General features: G+C 36.8%; 1 protein-coding gene across 2 annotated transcripts; it reads left to right on the top strand.

Moving 5' to 3' along the window:
- Positions 1-47: 47 nt before the first annotated feature.
- Positions 48-19,937, top strand: LOC135695271 (uncharacterized). Of its 2 annotated transcripts, none has more exons than XM_065214265.2 (23): positions 48-333; positions 1,633-1,794; positions 2,499-2,535; positions 3,096-3,219; positions 3,821-3,958; positions 4,403-4,575; positions 4,780-4,954; positions 5,682-5,873; positions 6,348-6,578; positions 7,034-7,072; positions 7,567-7,734; positions 8,516-8,662; positions 9,181-9,399; positions 10,083-10,322; positions 10,972-11,174; positions 11,928-12,124; positions 12,565-12,743; positions 13,310-13,468; positions 15,452-15,585; positions 17,018-17,160; positions 17,484-17,581; positions 18,217-18,370; positions 18,650-19,937. In XM_065214265.2, the coding sequence occupies exons 1-23, from the start codon at positions 288-290 to the stop codon at positions 18,739-18,741; spliced, it is 3,450 nt and encodes a 1,149-aa protein (XP_065070337.2). In that variant the 5' UTR covers positions 48-287; the 3' UTR covers positions 18,742-19,937. The 2 variants fall into 2 exon arrangements, with proteins under 2 accessions (XP_065070337.2, XP_065070336.2); XM_065214264.2 differs by having other exon boundaries at positions 49-333; positions 1,627-1,794.
- Positions 19,938-20,666: the final 729 nt, after the last annotated feature.

Raw genomic sequence — 20,666 nt, 5'->3', positions numbered from 1 at the left:
TCACTTATCTTAATTATTTTTATCTAACAGGAAGCAGGAATAAACAAGTCTTTTGGGATAAAAATAGCAAGAAACTTGATATCATTTTACCTCTGAGCACCAATAATGTTTTTAACCGAGTTTGATTAAAAAAAATAGATCGGCAGCTTCAGAAGGCAGAAAATGTGCAGCAAAGGGCAGCAGCAGCAACAACAACAATACCCAAAACAAATTTTGGGAATGGGTCTTGTCACTTCCTTTTGACAGCAAATGGTCAAAGCGCGAGGAAGATACAAGGAGTGCTAGTTATGAAGTCGTTCCTGTTTTTTGTTATTCTCTTTGCTTTCTTAAAAGGTAATTTAATGATTTTTGTCTGATTGAGTCATGCGTCTCGTTGTTTTATTTTTTGTTGAAGTTGGGCGTTTTTTCTATATAGCCTTGTTGTGATGTTATTATGATGTGGGCTGCATGCATGCAGTTTTATGACGAATCATGTGATAAGCGAGTAAAATAGAAACTTTGAGCGTCAGGTGTAAGCCGCTCAGAAACACAGTTTCTGACCCAAGCAAATATTGACAATTGACAAATTTTAGGTTGGTCGTTGTTACCTCACATTCAGTTTGTTACATGAAATATTTCGAAAAAGAGCATTCTAGCTAACCGGTGACTTGATTCTGTATATTCTGGCAAAATATCGAAATCTGAAATTAAAAGACTTTCGTCATTGTAAAAAGGTTCTAAGTAGATTAAAGTTTCATGGGCTTCTGGCATAGGTTGGAAAGTTGGCGGGGAGGAGGGGTTTAGCACCCATAGCAAAAGATTTTGAAGAAAAAGCACTATTGTTTCGCAAAAAATGTAGGGAAATAGCACCCCTTCTTGGAGGCCCTGAGTTTTGGTTGGTGGTTTCTTCAGAGGCTCCTTGAACTCAAAAACTCAAAACATTTCATTCACAGCAATAATTATTTCTATTTAATGCTTGAACCACAAATAACAATTATTTTTTACAAAAAAGAAAAATTACACACAGTAGATAGTTCAAAGTTTGGTATGTTTGCTGTCGGACATATGAAAAGAACTCACAAGGAGCTATCTAGGTCATATGCCCGATTGGACGTTTATAGGTGTAGGTGTTCGATTTCAAAAGAAGAATGTGAATGAAAAATAAAAAGGAGGAATATCAAGATAATATAGGGTTAATATAATAAGATATGTTAATTGCTTATACTAAAAACACAATAGTGAGATGCATGGTGGTAATATATGTTTAATGATAATGTTCATAATTGGGTTCAAATAAGTATATCAATTCGACCTTGTAAACTGTATTGCTTTTCATTGAATCCTGAGTCAACTGATTTCATTATTTACATCAAGTTTTTTCATTCTGCATTTCTGCATTTTACAAACGTTTTGAAACAAAAAATACAGTTTTCTTATGATTTATTTACCATTTTATGCACAACGTTATGGTTTAATACACAAAATTTTACAGTAGGACATCACAGTAGCTTGACAGGTATGCACTGATCACTCCCCCGTTACTAGTTTGATTAGGGCAGATAAATGTTAGAGACATCTCACAAGTATCAAAGTATCATAAGTATCTCACAAGTAAAACAACTTAATAATAGTATGCCCTTATCGAAGTTCCAGATGTTGCTTTTGGCCAAGACTGTTGCCAAAAGTTATCACTGCCAAATGAGTGTCACTTTCTTTGTGGAACAAGAGAAGAGAGTTGGTGGAGTTTGACAAGATGGAGATGCATGCACCAACATGGAGCAGAGGTTGCAAACTGCAAGATAAAAGCAAGCATTGGTGGGTAACTTTTACTCAGTGCTTATATTGTTGTCATACGGCATACAGTCCCTTGAAAGCTAACTCTTTAAGGCAGTATGTCCTGACCCATTTCAATGGCCATTTAAAATCCTGTTGGTTGGGCTTATAGCTTTATTGTAGCATACCCAATGGGAAGTGTAAGGCTAATTCTTAAACGTTTTTTTCAATCAAAAGGCCTTCCAGTGCAGATTGTTAACTCCTACTGGTTTAATGGCAAGATATAGTGCCTTTATTTTCAAATTGCATTTTCAATTAGCTCTCTGTATTTGTAAGTTTATGACTACTTACAGTAAGTTTATGAGCAAATTTGAACATTTTGGACACAAGCATTTTTGATAATGGACTATGATGCACAAGATTCATGGCATACTCTTTATTAAACAGGCTCATCTTTTACTCTATTGACACATTGTAGAATATGTGACACTTACTCTTTTTAATTTTTGTATATATTCTCATCAAATCAAAAGATTCACAAGTTTACCAGGCAATACCACAGGGAGCATTGGAATACATATAAACCCTGTGGCAATTTACAATTAACATATTAAACCAAATTAACTACAATTAGGAGATACAAAACTCTTATTTCATCAGCCATAAATTATCTAATCATTGTTTGTTTTTGGTCTTAAAATGTTACCTTTGCCTTTAGGATTGATGTTAAAAATTGTTCATTCTAGATTATGTCAAGGCATTTGGACAGGATTTCACAAATACGTGAGAATTTTTAGAAGAAACACTATTTGAATCTACCTAGTTACAAATAAGTGTGAATCTACAAATTTACAAATCATATCAACAAATGATTTTCACACCCTAATGCTTGCCATATACACTAACAAAGTTTTTCAGAGCAGTTATTTGGTGCATTGAGGTATATGATTTCTCTGAGCTTTTCTAATCTACTCCTTATTTCCTAGAATTTAAAGTTTTGTTTCCTTTCACTTGACATTTTAATAAAATTGAATTAACTCATATGCTCCGTGAACATTATTGAAATTTCAAGGCAAGAAAAGTTTGGATAGTTGCTAAAATCTGGATTGTTGCCAAAAAAACCTGCTTGTGACCATATCAGAAGTTTTTAGCATAGTTTTTACCAACCAACTCCCCTGTGATATACAGAAACTCTCCTTAGGCTCACTCTGTAACTAGTATTTTATGCCTTTTTTGCCTTTGAAAGACTACTCTATTAGTCTAATAATTAGTTGAAGTAATTTCCAATCCAGTTTTCTTGATAAAATGTTATGTCTAAAGTGATTGTTCTTTTAATTGTGTAGCATCCAGAAAAGCTTCAACAAGCTCTCTACAGCTTTACAAGCAAAGCTATCTGATGCATCAAAATTTGCTACAGCCACTGCTGAAGAGCTAAAAACAGTTTCTCAGGATGTTCTGTCCTCGCTGGTAAGATGAAATTCAGCTTAGTTTCACTTAGCTACCCAATAAGAAATTGACAATAGTGCGGCTTTACAAAAGACAAATTCTTATTACCATGTGTTGTCTTTTAACGGCAGCGCTTAAGTATGTAATGATGTAAGTCTGCCAGTCACAAGCAAAGCCTGATAGCAAGTGGCAAACATCCAGCACATTGCATGTAACTTTCTTCATGAGTAAATATTCGAAATAATACAAAATTACAGCAATGTTTGCCATCATGTCCTTTTGTTTCAAGAATATGATCTTTTTTGCACAATGTTGTTAAGAATCCTTAAAGCTTTTTCAACAATTGTACTTGAAGAGGGCGTTTCCTACTTGCCTGAGTGGCTGATGGGCACGGTCACAGAAAATTTCTTTAGGGGAGTATTTTTGTGAAACATTCCTATGCCTGAGCTGGCTGTAGATGGCCTGCTTACAGAGAGAAGTGATAGGTAGCAGAGAGCTACAGAACTTTCATTTTTGATGCTTTTTTGATGTTTCGATGCACTTTGGTATTGAGATAAGTATGTTTAAGATGTATCCCTTTTATCAATGATAGATCTATAAAGTAATTGCCCATTTATTTCAGACCACAGTGTCACAGATGACAGTTACACAATTCAGAGGCCTTGTTCCAAGATTCAAATCATTCTCTGCTGAAAATTTGAAGATTCTCTTGAATAAAATCAACATTGATGTAATTTTCCAGAACATTCAGGATTTAGCTGTAAGTCTTGTATTACGTCAAATGAGGCAAAGCCTGCACAATATTTCATTATCTAATTTTAGGGGGTGGTGCTGGGAGGCATGCAGTTCTATAATTTTTTGCCCCTATTTTCACAAGCAGTTTTTATGTTTGCACTAAAACTTTGTTGTTGCTGTTTTTGTTGTGGCTTTTGGTTTTAGATCATTGCCACATGTTTCATGTTTTGGTTAGTTTTAGGGCCTTCAACAAAGTATTTTGACGGAATTTAACATCAAATGAACCTTTTTTAGGTAGGATTATTATTTTAGCAGAGGCATTCTGTCAAAATGCACCCAATATCCTCAATCTGCAGAAACAATGACTGATGCTATGACACTTTATTGCAAATGCAAGCTTGAAGTACTTGATAACAGTATGCAATCCCCAGTTTAAAGAAGTAAGAAATGGGATTTTTTGATTCTCTAGAAAGAGACATGGGATCTTGCTCAAGTCAAAATAATTTCTTCAAAAGTCTATCAGAAATATGGTAAAGACATTACCAAATGGACCTCTGCACAGTTTTCATCACTTGGAAATTTGATAGCTGGAATACCCTCCTCTGATCTCGCAAAAGTTGCTGCAAATACTTTTGACAAGAGGTATGTTTTGCCATAATAATCATGTTCACTCTGATGCAAGTTTAAAAAGTCTCATAACAAAATTCAGTTTACCTCACTTCTTTTGCTTTATTTGACAAAAAGCGAAGGAGCATTAAATTTTGAAATTTAGTGCTTTTTATCCTTGTGAATGGATTAGTAAATGACCTTTTAACTATGTTCTCTGACTTGTTAATTATTTTTCAGCCTAACATCTATTTGCAAAGCAAGGCTAAAAGTTTATCAGAAGATTAGTTTGATAACTCCTGCTACAAAAGCCTTTGGTAGCTTGTCAAACTGGACTAGCACTCAGATTAAACAGATGTGTAATTTAGTTGAAGCACTAACCCCAGAACAAATACTGGAATTGTCTGCTAAAGAGGTAATATTGAGAATCGATGTTAATTTTTTTTTTTTGGCAGCAAGCAACTTCTGAGTCTTCCTTTACCAGCAACAATGTGAATCTAAAAGAAAACGTTCCTCTTAAAATTTCCTTTGAAGAGTTTTTAATATTTCATCTCCAGACACACTCGCCATTACCCAAAAAAATTCCTTCCTTTCTGCATATTTCTTTTTACATTATTTCTATTTTCGTTTTTAGATCGCAAAACATATGACGTTATTAGATCATCCCTCATTGTTTTTTGTTGCTTCCGCCTATTGCTCGTGCATGTATTGCCATTTTCGAATCATTGTAAGATTTAAAGAACCGAACGAAGGCTTATCTAGGGTCTCTTCCCTCTGGTATACTTCTATCCTTTTCTCGCCTTCGTGCTTTTCTGAAAGAATTATGAGCTTTATTTAGTGTTTTGAATGGAACCAAGATAGCGCTGAGATGAAACCGATATTATGTTGCACACGTAGCTGATCAAATTGGGTTTCTGAAAATTGCGAGTTAAAAGATTTTGGGTGTATTGTCAAAGGAAAATGTTCTCAATTTTTCCACTTTTTGTTAAAGAAAGAAAAGAGAAAGGAAAATGGGTTCGAAAAATAAGTTAAAGATTCGGGTTTGCAGTTGGGTATATTTTACTCACCTGGATATTTTATCAATATCAACTCCTGTTTTTTTTCATTAATCGGATATATTACTTCATCGTGGCTCCTTGTAGATTTCTGATGCTATCGACGGCCTGAAAAGCCTCTCCTTCAGCGATGTACAGCTGGATGCGCTGTTAAAGAAAGCCAAAGACCAGTACGGACAGATATCGTCATGGACGCTGTCGCAATTGCAAAACATAGGGAAGATGGTTAAGGGTCTTAGTGCTGCAGATATTCAAAAGATCGACAAAGAGAAAATTAAGGTTTGGAGAATTTGGTTGAGGAGATATTTGAAATCAAGCCGTTAATCCTCGAATTGTCCAATTGTTCCCTGCTTCAAATAAGCCCTCCCTCAAATAATCCCCCACCCTTACATGCCAATTTTTGCGTTACAACAATTCTACGTGGGGGGGGGGGAGAGAGCCGAGTATATGATACAAAAACGAAACATTGACTAGAGGAAAATGAAAATATCAATGTTTTGGACAAACTTTTTTTTGAGCTTTGATTTATACCTGTTTCATATCTTTAAAGTCTTTTCAAGTAAATTGCAACCTTGAAAATCTGAAAAAGGTATCAAACGAGCTGTTAGTATTACAATACAACTTGTAGATGATTTTTATAACCCCCGTTTAGAATACGCCCCCTCGAATTAGCCCCCATGTAAAAAGTTTCTAAATTAATGTGTAAGTGCATAAATGTCCTATCTTTTTATATTTTTTCTTCACTTTCTCTAGACTATGCTGACTGGACTTGGAAATATCCAGTGGGATATTGCGCAAGTCAGGAGACTGGGTACTAAACTGAAGGAAGCTCTAGGGGCTCCTGACAAATGGACGTCGGCAGATCTTGATAAAGCAAAGACGTTGCTGAAGGGACTTGTTGTTTCGGAGCTAGAAAAGATTGACAGCACGGGTTTGAAAAATTCCCTGAGAAATCTAAAGCCAGTCGTTTGGACTATGGACCAGGTATTGTTAATGATTTCGTCAGTTGTGTTAGTGGAGCTTAACATTTTTGACGGTATTTTTAACGAATTTTATTCCATCGAAATTAGATTTAATATTCTTATTGTTCTTACGATTGATTCATAGGGTCTCTGGTCAAGGACTTTCGTTTTTAGTAAAATTTTGCTTGTGTACCTAATTCAGGTGCAGGAACACATCAGTTGATATCATTTAAGGTGAAAAATGATTTAAAATAGGTTCTTCTTGATTTATTACTATGGCTATGATTCATCAGATGAAAACAGGAAGAAAACAAGGCAAGGAAGTGGTAACTGATTTATAAGAGTTTTCAATACATAATTTAGACAAACATTGCTTTTTGCAGCTGTTCTTTTCTAGTGCGTTGAAATTGGAATGATCTGAATTCAGCTTTCTTTTTTAGGGTCTTACTGCTAGCTAAAACTTTCTTCCTTTTTTAGTCTCAGGTCATCCTACGAAAAATCAAAGAAAAAGTCACTGTAAGTAACGTTTGCTTTCAAGTGTTTTTCAAGTTTTTCTAACCCCTACTGTTCGAGAAATAAACAGAGAAGTGTGAACAGAGCCGTTAAGACTGGTTATGGTTTGAAACCAATGGTGGACACTTTGTCAAATATTGGGGTGGGGGGGGGGGTGGGGGCAAGCCTATGATTTTGGTAAGATGATGTCACATTTTTCCATTGTTTTAGAACAAAAGACCATTGCCTTCAAATATATTGGGGAAGAACTGACCCCCCTCCCCTCGCCCGCAGCTGCCCGCCACTGTTTAAAACCAAATTATTGTCTTTGACCTTCATTACTTTATTCAATGCAGAAAGTCTCGCGTGCTACCTTATTTGCCCATGGCTTCTGCCAATGTTCTTTGAAGACTTATCTTCACATTTCATATCATTGAATCCAACCTGTTCGCTTTACTTAATTTGCTTTAAAGCCATTTCAAATGAGACATTGTGCATATGGATTGTTTTGGTTGTAGCTGGACAGTCTTACAAAGGAGGATGTCTTGGCCTTATTTAACACAGTAGATGCCTGGTCTACATCTGATGTTGGCAGATTTTCCCAAACTGTTCTCTTTGCTGTGTTTCCTGAGCTTCTTATTGTTAAGACGATCGCCACTCCAGTTTTGAGACAGTTCATAAGAACTGTAAGTATGGCAAAGCATTTATGGAAAGCTATTTTCAAGTTTTTGTTGAACTGAATTTATCTTGTTCTGATCATAATCAAATTTTTTATGCACTTTTTCTTGCATCGGTCAAAATTTATAATCCTCCATGCTACTGTGATTTTCCATATTTATTTGTATGTCGAAGTACAACTTGAACGTAAAACTTGGATAAGAAATTTGAAGCGCAAAAACTTTCGACTTGTATGGGTGGAATCATCTTGTATCAGCAGAAGGCAGCTGTAGTAAGCTGTAGCATGCCGAAGTCATTTTTAAATGAAGTGTCTTACCTTTAACTGCATCCCTACGTTCTAAAGCAAAATGTGGTACAGTTTGCTGGTTACTCGAATATAATCTAGCAAGCTACGTTGAGACGTTGCTTATGTTTTTGTTCTTTCTCCATTAGGATCGGACTTGGGCTTGGGTCATATTAGCCTGCGCGCAGACTCGATAGGCTCTCCTAGAGATGAATTTAGTTGAATGGAAAATTTAGGATAGACACTGAATTTTCCAATCAACGAAATTTCCAATCAACTAGATTTATCTCTGGTAAAACCAGTCAAGTCTGCGCGCAGGCTAGGGGCATATAAGAACTCAGGCTTAGCTTATCTGAGCCAAGTTCAGGTTTTCGGTGTACAGTTATTTGTACCAAGCCTAGGGTACATCGCATGCATAAGGTGAATTCGTGCTTTAATGATTCTATTTCCAATTCACTGATTCAATCCACATAGACAGCTACCAAATGCCTATTCTTCTGTTCCAGTATAAGCAACAGCCAGGTAGCAAAGACATCAGCGTGCTTAAAGGTTTAGCGCAAGCACTAACACGGATGGAACTCAATGAAGCTGTGATAGCAGACATTGTAGTTACCTTAGAACAGCTGACGGGCAATGACTGGGATGAAGCACAGGTATTTTACTGGAATATATTTCATAGAGAATTTATCTTGCATAATTTATCGATAGATGTTCTATATAGTAGTAAGTTTGCTTCAGCAAAGCCAGTTTAAATAAGTATTTTAGATTCGTTGATATCGCATGTTGAGGCCATGACTTGACCTTTGACCCTTGAAATATCTGCATTTAGGCTAGCTTAAATGTTTAAAATCTGTTAAAACTTTTTGAAACGTTTTCCTGCATATAATATTTCCTTTAATTTTGTTTGAATACAACCAATCTGAATGTTTAATAAGCTATGCTATTGCAGTGAAGGGGTCATGACTTGACCTTTCACCTTCCAAGTTGCTCGATAAACTAATAAACCGTGAAACTCGGACTAGCAACTTAGAAACGCTGGTTGCTGTGGAAGATCCTCTTTGTCTGTGAGTTGCAATTGCCACACAACGAGTGGAACATAATCTAGAACATTTTTCATATAGCGTCCTTCAGTGATAAATTCCCTCAATTATGTTGATTTTCTCTTTCCAAGATTGTAGAGTTGATGGTCAAAGTTCGATCAAAACTTGGCAACCTTAACCTTACCGAAACAATAGACAGTGACTCTCCACCATGGGGGTCGAAGAATCTTAAGAAGCTAGGGAAGGTCATCCTTGGTCTCACGAAGGACGAGCTGAAGATTTTCCCAATTAGAAGGATTGAAGATTCAGTGGAGGTCATGGGAAAGCAGTCAGGATGGAGACGGGGCCAGGTATAGCTATGGTTCTCTTATTTTGTCTCGATGAATTTTGGTCTCTTTTACAGAAATACCAAATCTGAAATGGCCGACGAGCTTTGAACCCTAGAGCTACAATTTTAGCCAATCAATGCTAAAAATTTGCAACCCTTTCGCTTAGATATATATCTGTCTCTCTGCTATGTTAAAATCCAGTCGCAATACTAGTGATTTTTATGCGTGTTTTTTTCAAATTGCTGTTTGCCTTTTTATGGTTTGTACATTTACTTCACAATTTCATTGAGAATATTACCAAACTAATTATAATCCAGAAAACATTCACTCCTAAGCGAATATTAGTTTATGTTAAAGTCTCTCCCTTTCCCGCTTCAGCCCATACATCAAAGCAGTGTATATTCCTGAGAAATGTCATTTCTAAATTAGAATAGCAACTCAGGGAAATCCAGCGATGGCGGTCCCACATGCAACCGTGGCGGACAGCTAGAAGGCGAAGGAGAGGGCGGTTCCACAGTAATGAGAAAATGGGCTTGCCTCCCACCCCCCACCCCCCAATTTTTTATCAAGTGTCTGCCACTGCATGCAAACCCTGTGAATGATATAAAAGCTGAGACTGTTGTTTGTAAAGCCTGTACTAAGTTTCATAATTGATTCTAGTAGAAGCAGCTCAAATCGAATAACAATGTTGTAAACAATTTCAGGTTATTTCGATGATTTTGAGGTTCCGCGAGTACATGGCATTCCAAAACAAAACCATAGAAAATCTTGGTGAGCTGGACCTCGAGACACTTGGTAGCCTTGTGCAGGGTTTTGCAGCGAAGGAGCTCAAGACATTGCCGCAGTCTGCGTTGAGTGTTGCTATCAAAAAGCTTGGAGAGACGTCTGGATTGCCAGAAGACAAATTGAAATCATTTGCATTTACAGCCTTAGAGCATTTCAAGGTGAGTTAATTTTTGTTTTCCTCTTTTCAAGGTGCTTGCTTGGATACTGCTCTTAAGTTCACCTGTTTCTGGATACCCACAATAATTGGGGCCGTTTGAGTATACAGAGTTAACATTACCATGCTCAATTTCTTTTAAAGAACAAATGGTGCAAACAAACGAAGAAGGTAATTGGCAGGGACGTTCACCAGTTCCAAGGCTCTTGGCCCTACGGGACAAAGGGAGCGAGTCCCCTAGCCCCTTCCCATGCCCCTACCCCTGGCTGATACCAACAAGCTTTAGCCCCTTTCAATAAATGACATTTCATGCTAATTTTTTGTGGATAAGGCAGCAGTTAAAATAGAAGCTTAATCCACATCTAGATATAAATTTCCTGCTAATTTCGGTCAATATCCGACGTTTATACTCTGAAGAGTGTCGGACGAAATGTGCGTCAGTGTGCTATTTTTTCGCTAATTTAGGTCAAATTTTGCGGTACCAAAAATTTACTTGAATGGGCTGTAGACTAATTCTTCTATGCCATTAAGACTGCAGCTCCCTTGTTTTGGGCGTAATAATTTCTAAGTTTATTCCAGATCAGTAACAGAAACAGACTTACGCTTTCATGTTAACATATCGAGGTGCTCCCTAACTGTTCCTTTTATTGTAGAATAAATCTGGCGTTGACATTTTGGATACGAATCAAGTTAAATCGCTTGGGAACCTCGTGGTTGGTTTAAGCAAAGAGGCTCTTTCAAAGATAGGGAAAAATGCTTTTTTGAGTGAAGTTTACAATATCGCTAAAAAGCCAGGAATGACCAATGATAAATTCAAAGAACTGATAAAGCTCGGGAAAAAATACTTCGGGAAGAGGTTTGTATCTCTTACAGTCAATAATATAGGAGTTTTGCCCACACCTTTTTTAAAAACATTATCCATACCTATTGTTACTCATATATGTACATCATAAGAATTGGGTGATTTTTAAAACTTCCTGAAATTGCGTTATGAATCTTTATTGCGGTGATCGATAAGGCTCTCGTCAATTTAATGATATGTCCAAACTTGTTTGGACTCGCAATCCTGTATAAATTTTGCAAGTGACAATTTTTATCACTTGGCCTCATAAATCTCCCTTCTTTAAGAATATGAACAAGGGATTCGTCACTAAGATCAGAAAGGGCATTTTTAGAACGAACATGGAAAGGAACTGTAAGGATAAATTTTAGTGATCTTAAACCGAGGAGGCTAGAGCAAGGTTACAAACTACCAAGCTACTATGTTTGCCAAAAATCTGTGTACAGTTCACTTGATTTTTTATTTTGCACGTTGTCAATAGCATCCCCTCTCCCTTCAAACAATGTTGCTTTATATAATTTTAATATCACATGACCTTGACCTCTGATCCCTGAGTCCATGACCTTGACATCTGACCCCTGAAATAAATGGCTTTAGGCTTCTCTCCGGTTCTGTGTGGTACGTCGTTCTACAAAAAATGTTTCTTGATCTGAATGGGAAAAATGCGGTGTCGACTGTTAGCTTTTCAGAACAACACTTCATCAACAAGGCGTTCCAGTGACGTTTGGTTAAGATTGAACAAATATGTTATTTGTTAATTTCGTTTAGTGATGTCGGTCAGTGGCTTGGGGAACATTGGAAGAAACTTGGACCTGCAATAAAAGGAATGGATGCCGCAGAGATCATGCGCATAAATAAGGAAGCATTTGATGACGTCATTGACTACTTTGGTGAAATTGATGGCTGGACACCAGAGCAGGCGAAAGCGTTTGTTTTGAAGGCGAAAGATTATTGGAAAGAGAGAGGTAGCAATTCTTCAGCTTTTACCCAGACTGCATCATATAGCCAGTGGGAGCAGTACTGTCCTAATAATTTTCAAGTCATTGATATTGCCAATCGCTATGCCAGGTTCCACTGCTGTTCACAATGTTGAGAAAATCGTTATGCTATATGAGAAAATTTTATAAAATTTGTGCTTGTTATACCCGTGTTAAGAGTCACAATGTGTGTTGAAAAAAGCTCAGTCCTCTATTTTGTTTCAGATCGGTATGTGGTGTGAGAGATGAAATTCACTGTTATGAACATAATAGATCTTTACAATTTCTCCCTGCCACACCCAAGAGTTTTCTCTGTTTAAGTCCAAATTTGTAATTAAATTCTGTTGCCACTACACTTCACCCCAAATATTAATTTCAGATTGAATATTGCATGCTTATTCTATTGACTGTTTTTCATCCTGCTTTAGATGTAGGCAAATGGACTGGCGCCCAACTCAGGAGGCTTGGCTCTTTAATCAACGGTCTTTCCGCGGATGAGATTTTACGGATTGCAAAGAACAACTTCAAAGACATGATTGGCAGCTGTGCGCATGTCTCTGATCTCAACGGTGCTGTTTCGAAAGCTTTGATTTCCAGAGCCAAACAGGTCAGGCTAATGCAACTAACCAATGCGTAGTCTGTTTTTCAAGATTTTTGATAACCTCTTGGTACAAAGTTTCGGGGCCTGGGTTCATGAATACACCTCAAAATTCTTACTTGGTTTGTTTCTACCTTGTTTACTGCTGGTACAAAAGTGAAAACTGGTAGACGGCTACATAAATTTAACAAGCTTAACTTCTCTGCCCTTTTTTACAATCAACCGTGAAATGTACCTCGAAATTTTAATGTTTCTTGTCACATAGTCTACATTTTGAAGAATAATTTTGTAGATATTGTTTAGGTCATTGGTCAAAGATCACGGGTTAAGGGGTCAGAGGTCAGATGCTAGACGATACTAATTGACCAAAGGCTAGAGGCTAGACGACAGTTCATGATCAGTGGTTTTTTCTTTCGCTCTAGAGTTAGAGTTTAGCGGACATTTAATGGTCAAATGAAACAGAAAAATGGACACTTATTTATCAGATTGTATTACTACCCAATGCATAAAAGAATTTGATGCGGCCATGCTCGATTATTAAGTATCTACCACAATAATCGAAGTTCAATTTATAGGTATTGGCAAACGGTGATGCAGCTAAGTTCAATTTAACAGAGATAAAGCTACTCGGTTGTGCCTTAACTGGTTTGGATACAGATGATCTCAAGAAGCTGAGACTTGATATCGACGTCATTGCAGAGCTCGGCAAGCACACTGGTTGGAATACGGAGCAGGTATGCTTCTGTTTCAGCAACACACATTATCGAATCGACCGAGTAACTGAGAATACGCCTGCCTAAATTTCTAATACTTTGAAAGACAGCCTCATAATTTTGAATGTTTATCTTGGGCTATGTCAGCCAATAGATTGTTAGGTAATTCAGATCTTATCCGACCTATCACCTAGTAAGGAAGTACCGTACCTCTGCCCTTTTCTTTCTTACTCCCTTATTTTATGTGATAGCCATATTAGATCAAAGACATCAGGAGATATGGGAAGGAGTTAATTGGGAAAGATTTTCTTTGACTATGCACTTACAATGCAAAAGACAATGGCTCGATATCAACAATCAATTTATTAGATGATTAGGACTCTACCATGCGTATGAACCTACCTATATCAGTGGCGTAGCGTGACTTTTTCAAGTGGGTATTCTCTATTAAACAAAAGGGTGGGGAAGGGTGTGGCTCGATGGGGCTTGATGAAAATAGAGGGATAATAGGAAGATTAAAAGGACTAGCTTTTGACATTTAATCTATTAATTTAACACTTTTCTTTTTGGTTCGGTTGGCAAGTACTGCACTGTCAGGGCATTACTATGATGAAAACGATACTTTGCTAAAAGGACCCAACGCAAATATACTCTTCGAACTCATTCTTGCATCAAAATTCCATTTCATCAAAAGTAATTCAAATCAAAACGTATCATTGAAAATCAGTAAAATTTTGCTGGTCGAAATATGTCCCAATAGTTGTTGTTGAATCCTCTAAAATTTGCACTGATGTAAAGAGGAAGTAACTGTAAACACCTAATCTTGATACCTTAATACAAAAGGGCTTTCAAAAGTTTCAAAATTATTCACATAGGGCATTACACGAGTTATAAATAGCTTGTGGTATGCAGTCTAGACTTTTTCTTCATGGCCTAATCGTGATATTTTCAATACAAGTTAATGTTTGAAAGAAACGAAGGTAATGAGATGAGACTGCACAATAATGCAAATAAATGCGCTCGAATAATGCAAACAAAATAGGCCAACAAGATAACTGAATACACCAGGCAACTATAAGGATATTATCCAGGCCTATCTGCATTTACTTTAATTCCGTCTCATAACACAATTAGAAGCATCCCTGATTGACAAGCAATAACAAAATTGACATTTCAAGAGGGCACAGATCTGAGTCAGTGTAGTATTATGTAGAAGCCTACCTTACCTTTCCACTTTGCTGTTGGTAGATTAAGATTAGGGGTCAAATGAGAGAATGATTATGAAACAGTAATAAGGACATTGCAATAGCTTTTGAATGAAGTCATGTTTACTGTTTTCGATGAAGATCCATCACTCCAACCGCTCCGACGTCCATTATCTGTTTATATCGATTTCAAAACGAGACTATTTTGAATCAACTTTGAGGCTGTACGCTGCATATTTCTCAGCGTACAGGACCATTGTTTTAGCTGATTAACGGCAAATATTATTCATGGAAAGGAGCATTTTGATTGGTTAAAGTACCGTCTAGGGTATTCACTGCGTATTCATGACCCATCTCCATTCAACATGAAGTAGCTCAATCTTCAAAGTTAGCTTCAAAGATCTCCCAGCCTCTCTATGCGTCGCAGTGTTGTTTCCATGAATTTCGTGATATTTTGTACTTGTACAAAATATAGAATATCGAAGGTAATGAATTCAACCAGAATCAATTGCCCCAAAACATTTTTTAGTTATTACAAATATACGTCGTATTAATATTTTTTCTGAGAAATCTCAGGGTATTCACTGAATACCTTGAATACCCGGACGCTACGCCACTGCCTATAGTACCTACCCCCCCCCCCCCCCCCAAACAGACTCATGAGTAGAGGACGCTAGATGACCAGTAGGTGTTTTTGCAGCCAGAACAAGCGTGAAATTGCAACAATGATTCAATTTTAAACATTCTGTTTCATATAATTCAGTTTGAGCTCTTATTAGTGACAAACTTGTCTTCATAGCTCAAAGTCCTTGCTGGGAAAGTGAAGACTTTTCTTCAAACCAATGTCAACAAGGAAAACTTAATGAGTATTGGAACTCTAATCAAAGGTTTAACTGCTGATGATATCAAATCACTAACAAGTGATTCGTTCAAGTGAGTCCTGTTAATAGAATGTTTTTTCGAATAACAGTATAATCCCAGTAACTCTAAACCCGATAACTCGATTCCCGATAACTCGAAATCCCGATAATTCGAAATCCTGATAACTCGAAATCCCGATAACTCGAAATCCCGATAACTCGAAATCCCGATAACTCGAAATCCCGATAATTCGAAATCCCGATAACTCGAAATCCTGATAACTCGAAATCCCGATAACTCGAAATCCCGATAACTCGAAATCCCGATAACTCGAAATCCCGATAATTCGAAATCCCGATAACTCGAAATCCCGATAACTCGAAATCCCGATAACTCGAAATCCCGATAACTCGATTCCCGATAACTCGAAATCCCGATAATTCGAAATCCTGATAACTCGAAATCCCGATAACTCGAAATCCCGATAACTCGAAATCCCGATAACTCGAAATCCCGATAATTCGAAATCCCGATAACTCGAAATCCCGATAATTCGAAATCCTGATAACTTGAAATCCCGATAACTCGAAATCCCGATAACTTGAAATCCCGATAACTCGAAATCCTGATAACTCGAAATCCCGATAACTCGAAATCCTGATAACTCGAAATCCCGATAATTCGAAATCCTGATAACTCGAAATCCCGATAATTCGAAATCCTGATAACTTGAAATCCCGATAACTCGAAATCCTGATAACTCGAAATCCTGATAACTCGAAATCCCGATATCTCGAAATCCCGATAACTCGAAATCCTGATAACTCGAAATCCTGATAACTCGAAATCCTGATAACTTGAAATCCCGATATCTCGAAATCCTGATAACTCGAAATCCCGATAACTCGAAATCCCGATAACTCGAAATCCCGATAACTCGAAATCCCGATAACTCGAAATCCCGATAATTCGAAATCCCGATAACTCGAAATCCCGATAACTCGAAATGCCGATAATTCGAAATCCCGATAACTCGAAATCCCAATAACTCGAATCCCGATAACTCAAAATCCCGATAACTCAAAATCCCGATAATTCGAACTCATTGACTCGAACTGATTTTATTGAAGATATGCGCTTTCTAAAAGACTAAGCTGGAGCATGTCTCGACTTTCTTTAATATTCTTAAAAATATCCCATTATGTAAATAACAACGAACGGTCAATTTAGCAGCTTGCAAAGTATATACCTCTAAGGAAAAATTTGTCTTATAATGCCAATGACAGCCATTGATGGTCAATTGCATAAGGCAGAAAATAATCTCATAAATCTCTGAAAAAGTTTCTAAAAGAATTCACAAAATTTTTTTAGGAATTTGTTAAAATGAATTTTAAAAATCAAGAGCCCTGAGGTCTGCCTCTGTCATTTTAACCTTATTATGGCCCTCATTCAACCTTCATTCTAACCTGAAGCTATCTATACCGAAGTCTTAACTCCATTTCAGATATGCACTTGGAAAAATTGGGAAGCTCAGTGGACTAAGCAAAGAGCAGATCAATGCCTTAATACTAAAAGCCAAGGAGGCCTGGGGCTCTGACGTCAGTACATGGACGGCTGCTCAAGTGATCGAGCTTGGAAACTTGTTTAGTAAGTATGGATATGGTAGAATACAGCAGTAAGACTTAAGCAACGAAAGTTGTAGATCGTATGACGTCATTTAATAAAGACTCTAGCCATCATCAGTGAAGTTTTTAGAAGACTATGTAGTCAACATGCATTTTTAAATGCCCTCTTTCATGCTACATTTTTTTGTATTTTTCACCATCATCGTCGTCCCTATTTGATCGATCGTGGAATGTCTGCAGCGACTTCTCCAGGCATCTCTGTCATTAACCGTGCATACTTCTCTTGCTATACTCTGCCCGGTAAAATCTCTTAAGCAGTGGTAATTGTTGAATTAAATTTCTCAGGCGGTATGAAACCAGAAGATATCCCAAAAATCGATAAAGATGCAATTGATCAAATCAAGATTTCAGCTTTAGGAAAGATGACGAAAGATCAGATCAAGGTTTGTCTCTGTTAAACTTTGGTTTTGTTATGAATTGCTTTGTCCAGTCAATGTGTTGTTGTTGGAACTTCCAAACCCTCTTAAGCATACTAGAACTGTTTGTATACATAGGAGTACATTCTGTATCAGGTGTCCCTTTTGGTATGCACATTGCCTCAATCTCTTAGAGTGTGTTTACGGAGATGGAGTCACAAACTCTGTCAAAATGCATCAGCTCATTCTGTGGAAGGATTCAAGTTTTCTTTAAAAACAAATCTATGGACGCTTTAACGAATTCTTAAGAAAGGTGAATGTTTTGTAGAGAGTAAGGCTCTGATCGAGTGAAAAATGTTCCAGTTATTGGGTAGTTGACTTATTTAATATTCATTTCAGAGCAAGTGACATTTAAAAGAATAGTAAGACCTTTACTTCTGTATGTGGTTCTTTACTTAAAAAACATTTAAAAATATAGTGAATCTATAGTGAATGACTTCTTAATGAATTTTAAAATCAAGAAATAACACCCTTGAAGTATATTAAAATAACAGTTAAAATAAAGAAAGTCATGGTGAAGTCTTGAATGTTTTGATCGTAATATGACTCTATAGACAGTAAGGTATGGATTTCTGGTAACTGATTTGTGCATTTTTTGCCAGGCATTCACAGTGGTGCAGTTAAAATCGATGGACTCGCCCCAAGCTTATGCGCTAACGGCAGAGCAAAGATCCGGACTGTCCGGTGCTCAGTTGAGTGCACTTGTCTCGGTAGAACAATCAGATCCTCAGGAACCGGATCCCTGGGCGTGCAAAGGTATGTTGTTTAGACTTGAAAATGTCTGCTTGGCTTTCAAACATCTTCGAAAGCTACTGTGGAAAGCATTGAACGATGGATCAGTTTCGGTGTGCATTGAAAAGTAACCAAAAAATAATAAGTATTTCTTGGTTCACTGAATTCCAAAAAAAGTTTATAATATTTGTTAGAGAATTTTATTAAAATAAGAACAATAAGAAATTTGATTTTCTAAAGTACCAAAAGGGCCTATGAAAATGAAATTTAAACAATCACAATTCTTTGTCTTGTGTTTTGCAGGTGTGTGTGCTGGGGCAACATCTATTTTTTCACCATCGATTTTTATGGTGCTACTGTGGACATTGGCCCAACTGTTTTGGATTCACCATTAAAGAGCCACACTCAGGCAATCAACTTTGAATCCTGGCAGGGCCTATCATATAATTGCTAGCTGGTCTATCACAAGTACAGTATACCACTTTTTAAAGCAGAAGCTATTTAATTGTACTAATAGGATAATTTATGATTTAAAGATAAAAACTTTTGAATTGTCCAGTGGAGCGGAATGGCGTTGGATGAACGTACATTCCCACTTACATAGAGGCTTTCTCCGTAGTTTGTTTGATTTTTTAGAAATTTCATTTTTATTGAAATTTAAATTCAAAAATGTTGTTTTCATATAAATAGTGATTCATAACGTTATTTTCAAATAAATCCTTACTCAAATAGAGTTAATACGCCAATGTTCTTGACTAGGGAAAGGGGGGGCTTCAGTAAGAAGTAGATTTATAATTAGTGAATATCATGTTGAATAAACTCAACTTTTATAAAAAAACTTTGTCTTAAAACTTTTAATGTTTCTTCTAATGTTTTTAATGTTTGTATGAAATCTCCTTAAGACGACACAGTGTCCCACTGAATTTGCTATTTTTAAGGGGACTAGAATTCAAATGCTGCCAGAAATGATGTTTGTCAGCTCTTCAGCATAATATTTACAAAAGTTTTTCAGCAAGCTAATTATGCCAACTGACTCTTACTTATCGTAGCTTTGGAAATGTTTGTCTATACATAATCGAAAACCACATAAAAAATAAATTTATGAGGTAATAAAAGGAAAAAGTTTCTTAAGTCATATTCGATCTCCGATCCCTGCCAGTAGAGTTTCAAAATTTCATGAAAGAGGCTACCAGAGTTTCCAAAGACATTTTTTTTATAAAAATGGGTGTTTTATAAAAACCAATGATTTTGAAGAATGGGTGTTTTTATGAAAGCCCTTTGAAAAATTGGGACTTATCAAGCATTGTGAAGATGGGGAATTTTTACTTGAAAGGCATTTTACAGTTTTCTAAAAAGTGGGGGGGGGGCGATAACAAATATTGTGTCTTTCAATCTTATATTTCTTGTTTTTTCTAGTCTTTTTTATGGGGTTGGGTATATGAATGTTTTTCACTTTGTTTACTTGGGCGTCAACTTTCCCTAATGATGTATGTACAATTTACAAAGGCATAATTTTCTAAGCATAACAATCATATGAAAATGGTATTGTATAATTAACCTTTAACAATGGAATGAAAATATCTACAGTTTAGTTGATTTTTCTTGACACCAGAATTCTGACAGTATGTTTGATAGATTCAAATATCGATAATTAGGATTCTTTGTATTAAGGCTTCGAACACACTGTGTATCCAAATATCAGTTCCGATTCATTGTTAAGGATTCTGAAACATTTCGCATCGTTGTCTTTACGTCTTCTGCATCGTTACCAGACCCTCTATAAAGCAAGCGTAAGGGGGTTTTAAAGGCAATCTGTCACGACGTTGATTGATTATAAAAACAAAGGGATTTTTTATTGTTTCCAGTCCCTCTTTAATTTATCGCATTGTAAAAAATATGACGGAGCGCTGGAATCGTGTTTAGGCTATTGTTCCAGCTATTGTTCTCGTTAACCAATCCACAACGAAATAGCACTCTTTACCTTGGCTCGCGCAGTGGGGCTCATACAGCTCTTTCTGTTCGACATCGAGCTCTACGTAACGGTGATGACGACTGCGTTGTAAATGACAACGCAAATGAAGAAGATGACAGTAATGACGACAAAAACGGTAGTTGCGACAAAAGTGAACGACGATTGACGATCTCTTTTGTTAATGTTGATCTCAAACGATTGAGCCCCCAATCAGGGGCCAAGCCATAAAATGGTTGGAGGGGTAAAGAAACAATTATTGCCGACAGAAAAGGTCGTGTCTTACTTTTTGAGGGTGTGGTTAAAAGGTAAATAGTCTTTCATGATGCTTTTATGCGTTTCTATTTCAAA

The sequence above is a fragment of the Rhopilema esculentum genome, chromosome 2 (assembly GCF_057945365.1).
Source record: "Rhopilema esculentum isolate cy_ngs chromosome 2, ASM5794536v1, whole genome shotgun sequence".
Lineage (NCBI taxonomy): Eukaryota > Metazoa > Cnidaria > Scyphozoa > Rhizostomeae > Rhizostomatidae > Rhopilema > Rhopilema esculentum.
Note: the sequence above shows the minus strand (reverse complement) of the source record. Positions and strands in the feature narration are given on the sequence as shown.

Bases quoted from the DNA above. Each gene is read 5' to 3' on its own strand.
- LOC135695271 (XM_065214264.2), top strand. From the start codon at position 288: ATGAAGTCGTTCCTGTTTTTTGTTATTCTCTTTGCTTTCTTAAAAG. The intron at 2,536-3,095 runs GTGAGAATTTTT...TTAATTGTGTAG, and splicing joins GGACAGGATTTCACAAATAC to CATCCAGAAAAGCTTCAACA. The intron at 7,735-8,515 runs GTAAGTATGGCA...CTTCTGTTCCAG, and splicing joins TGAGACAGTTCATAAGAACT to TATAAGCAACAGCCAGGTAG.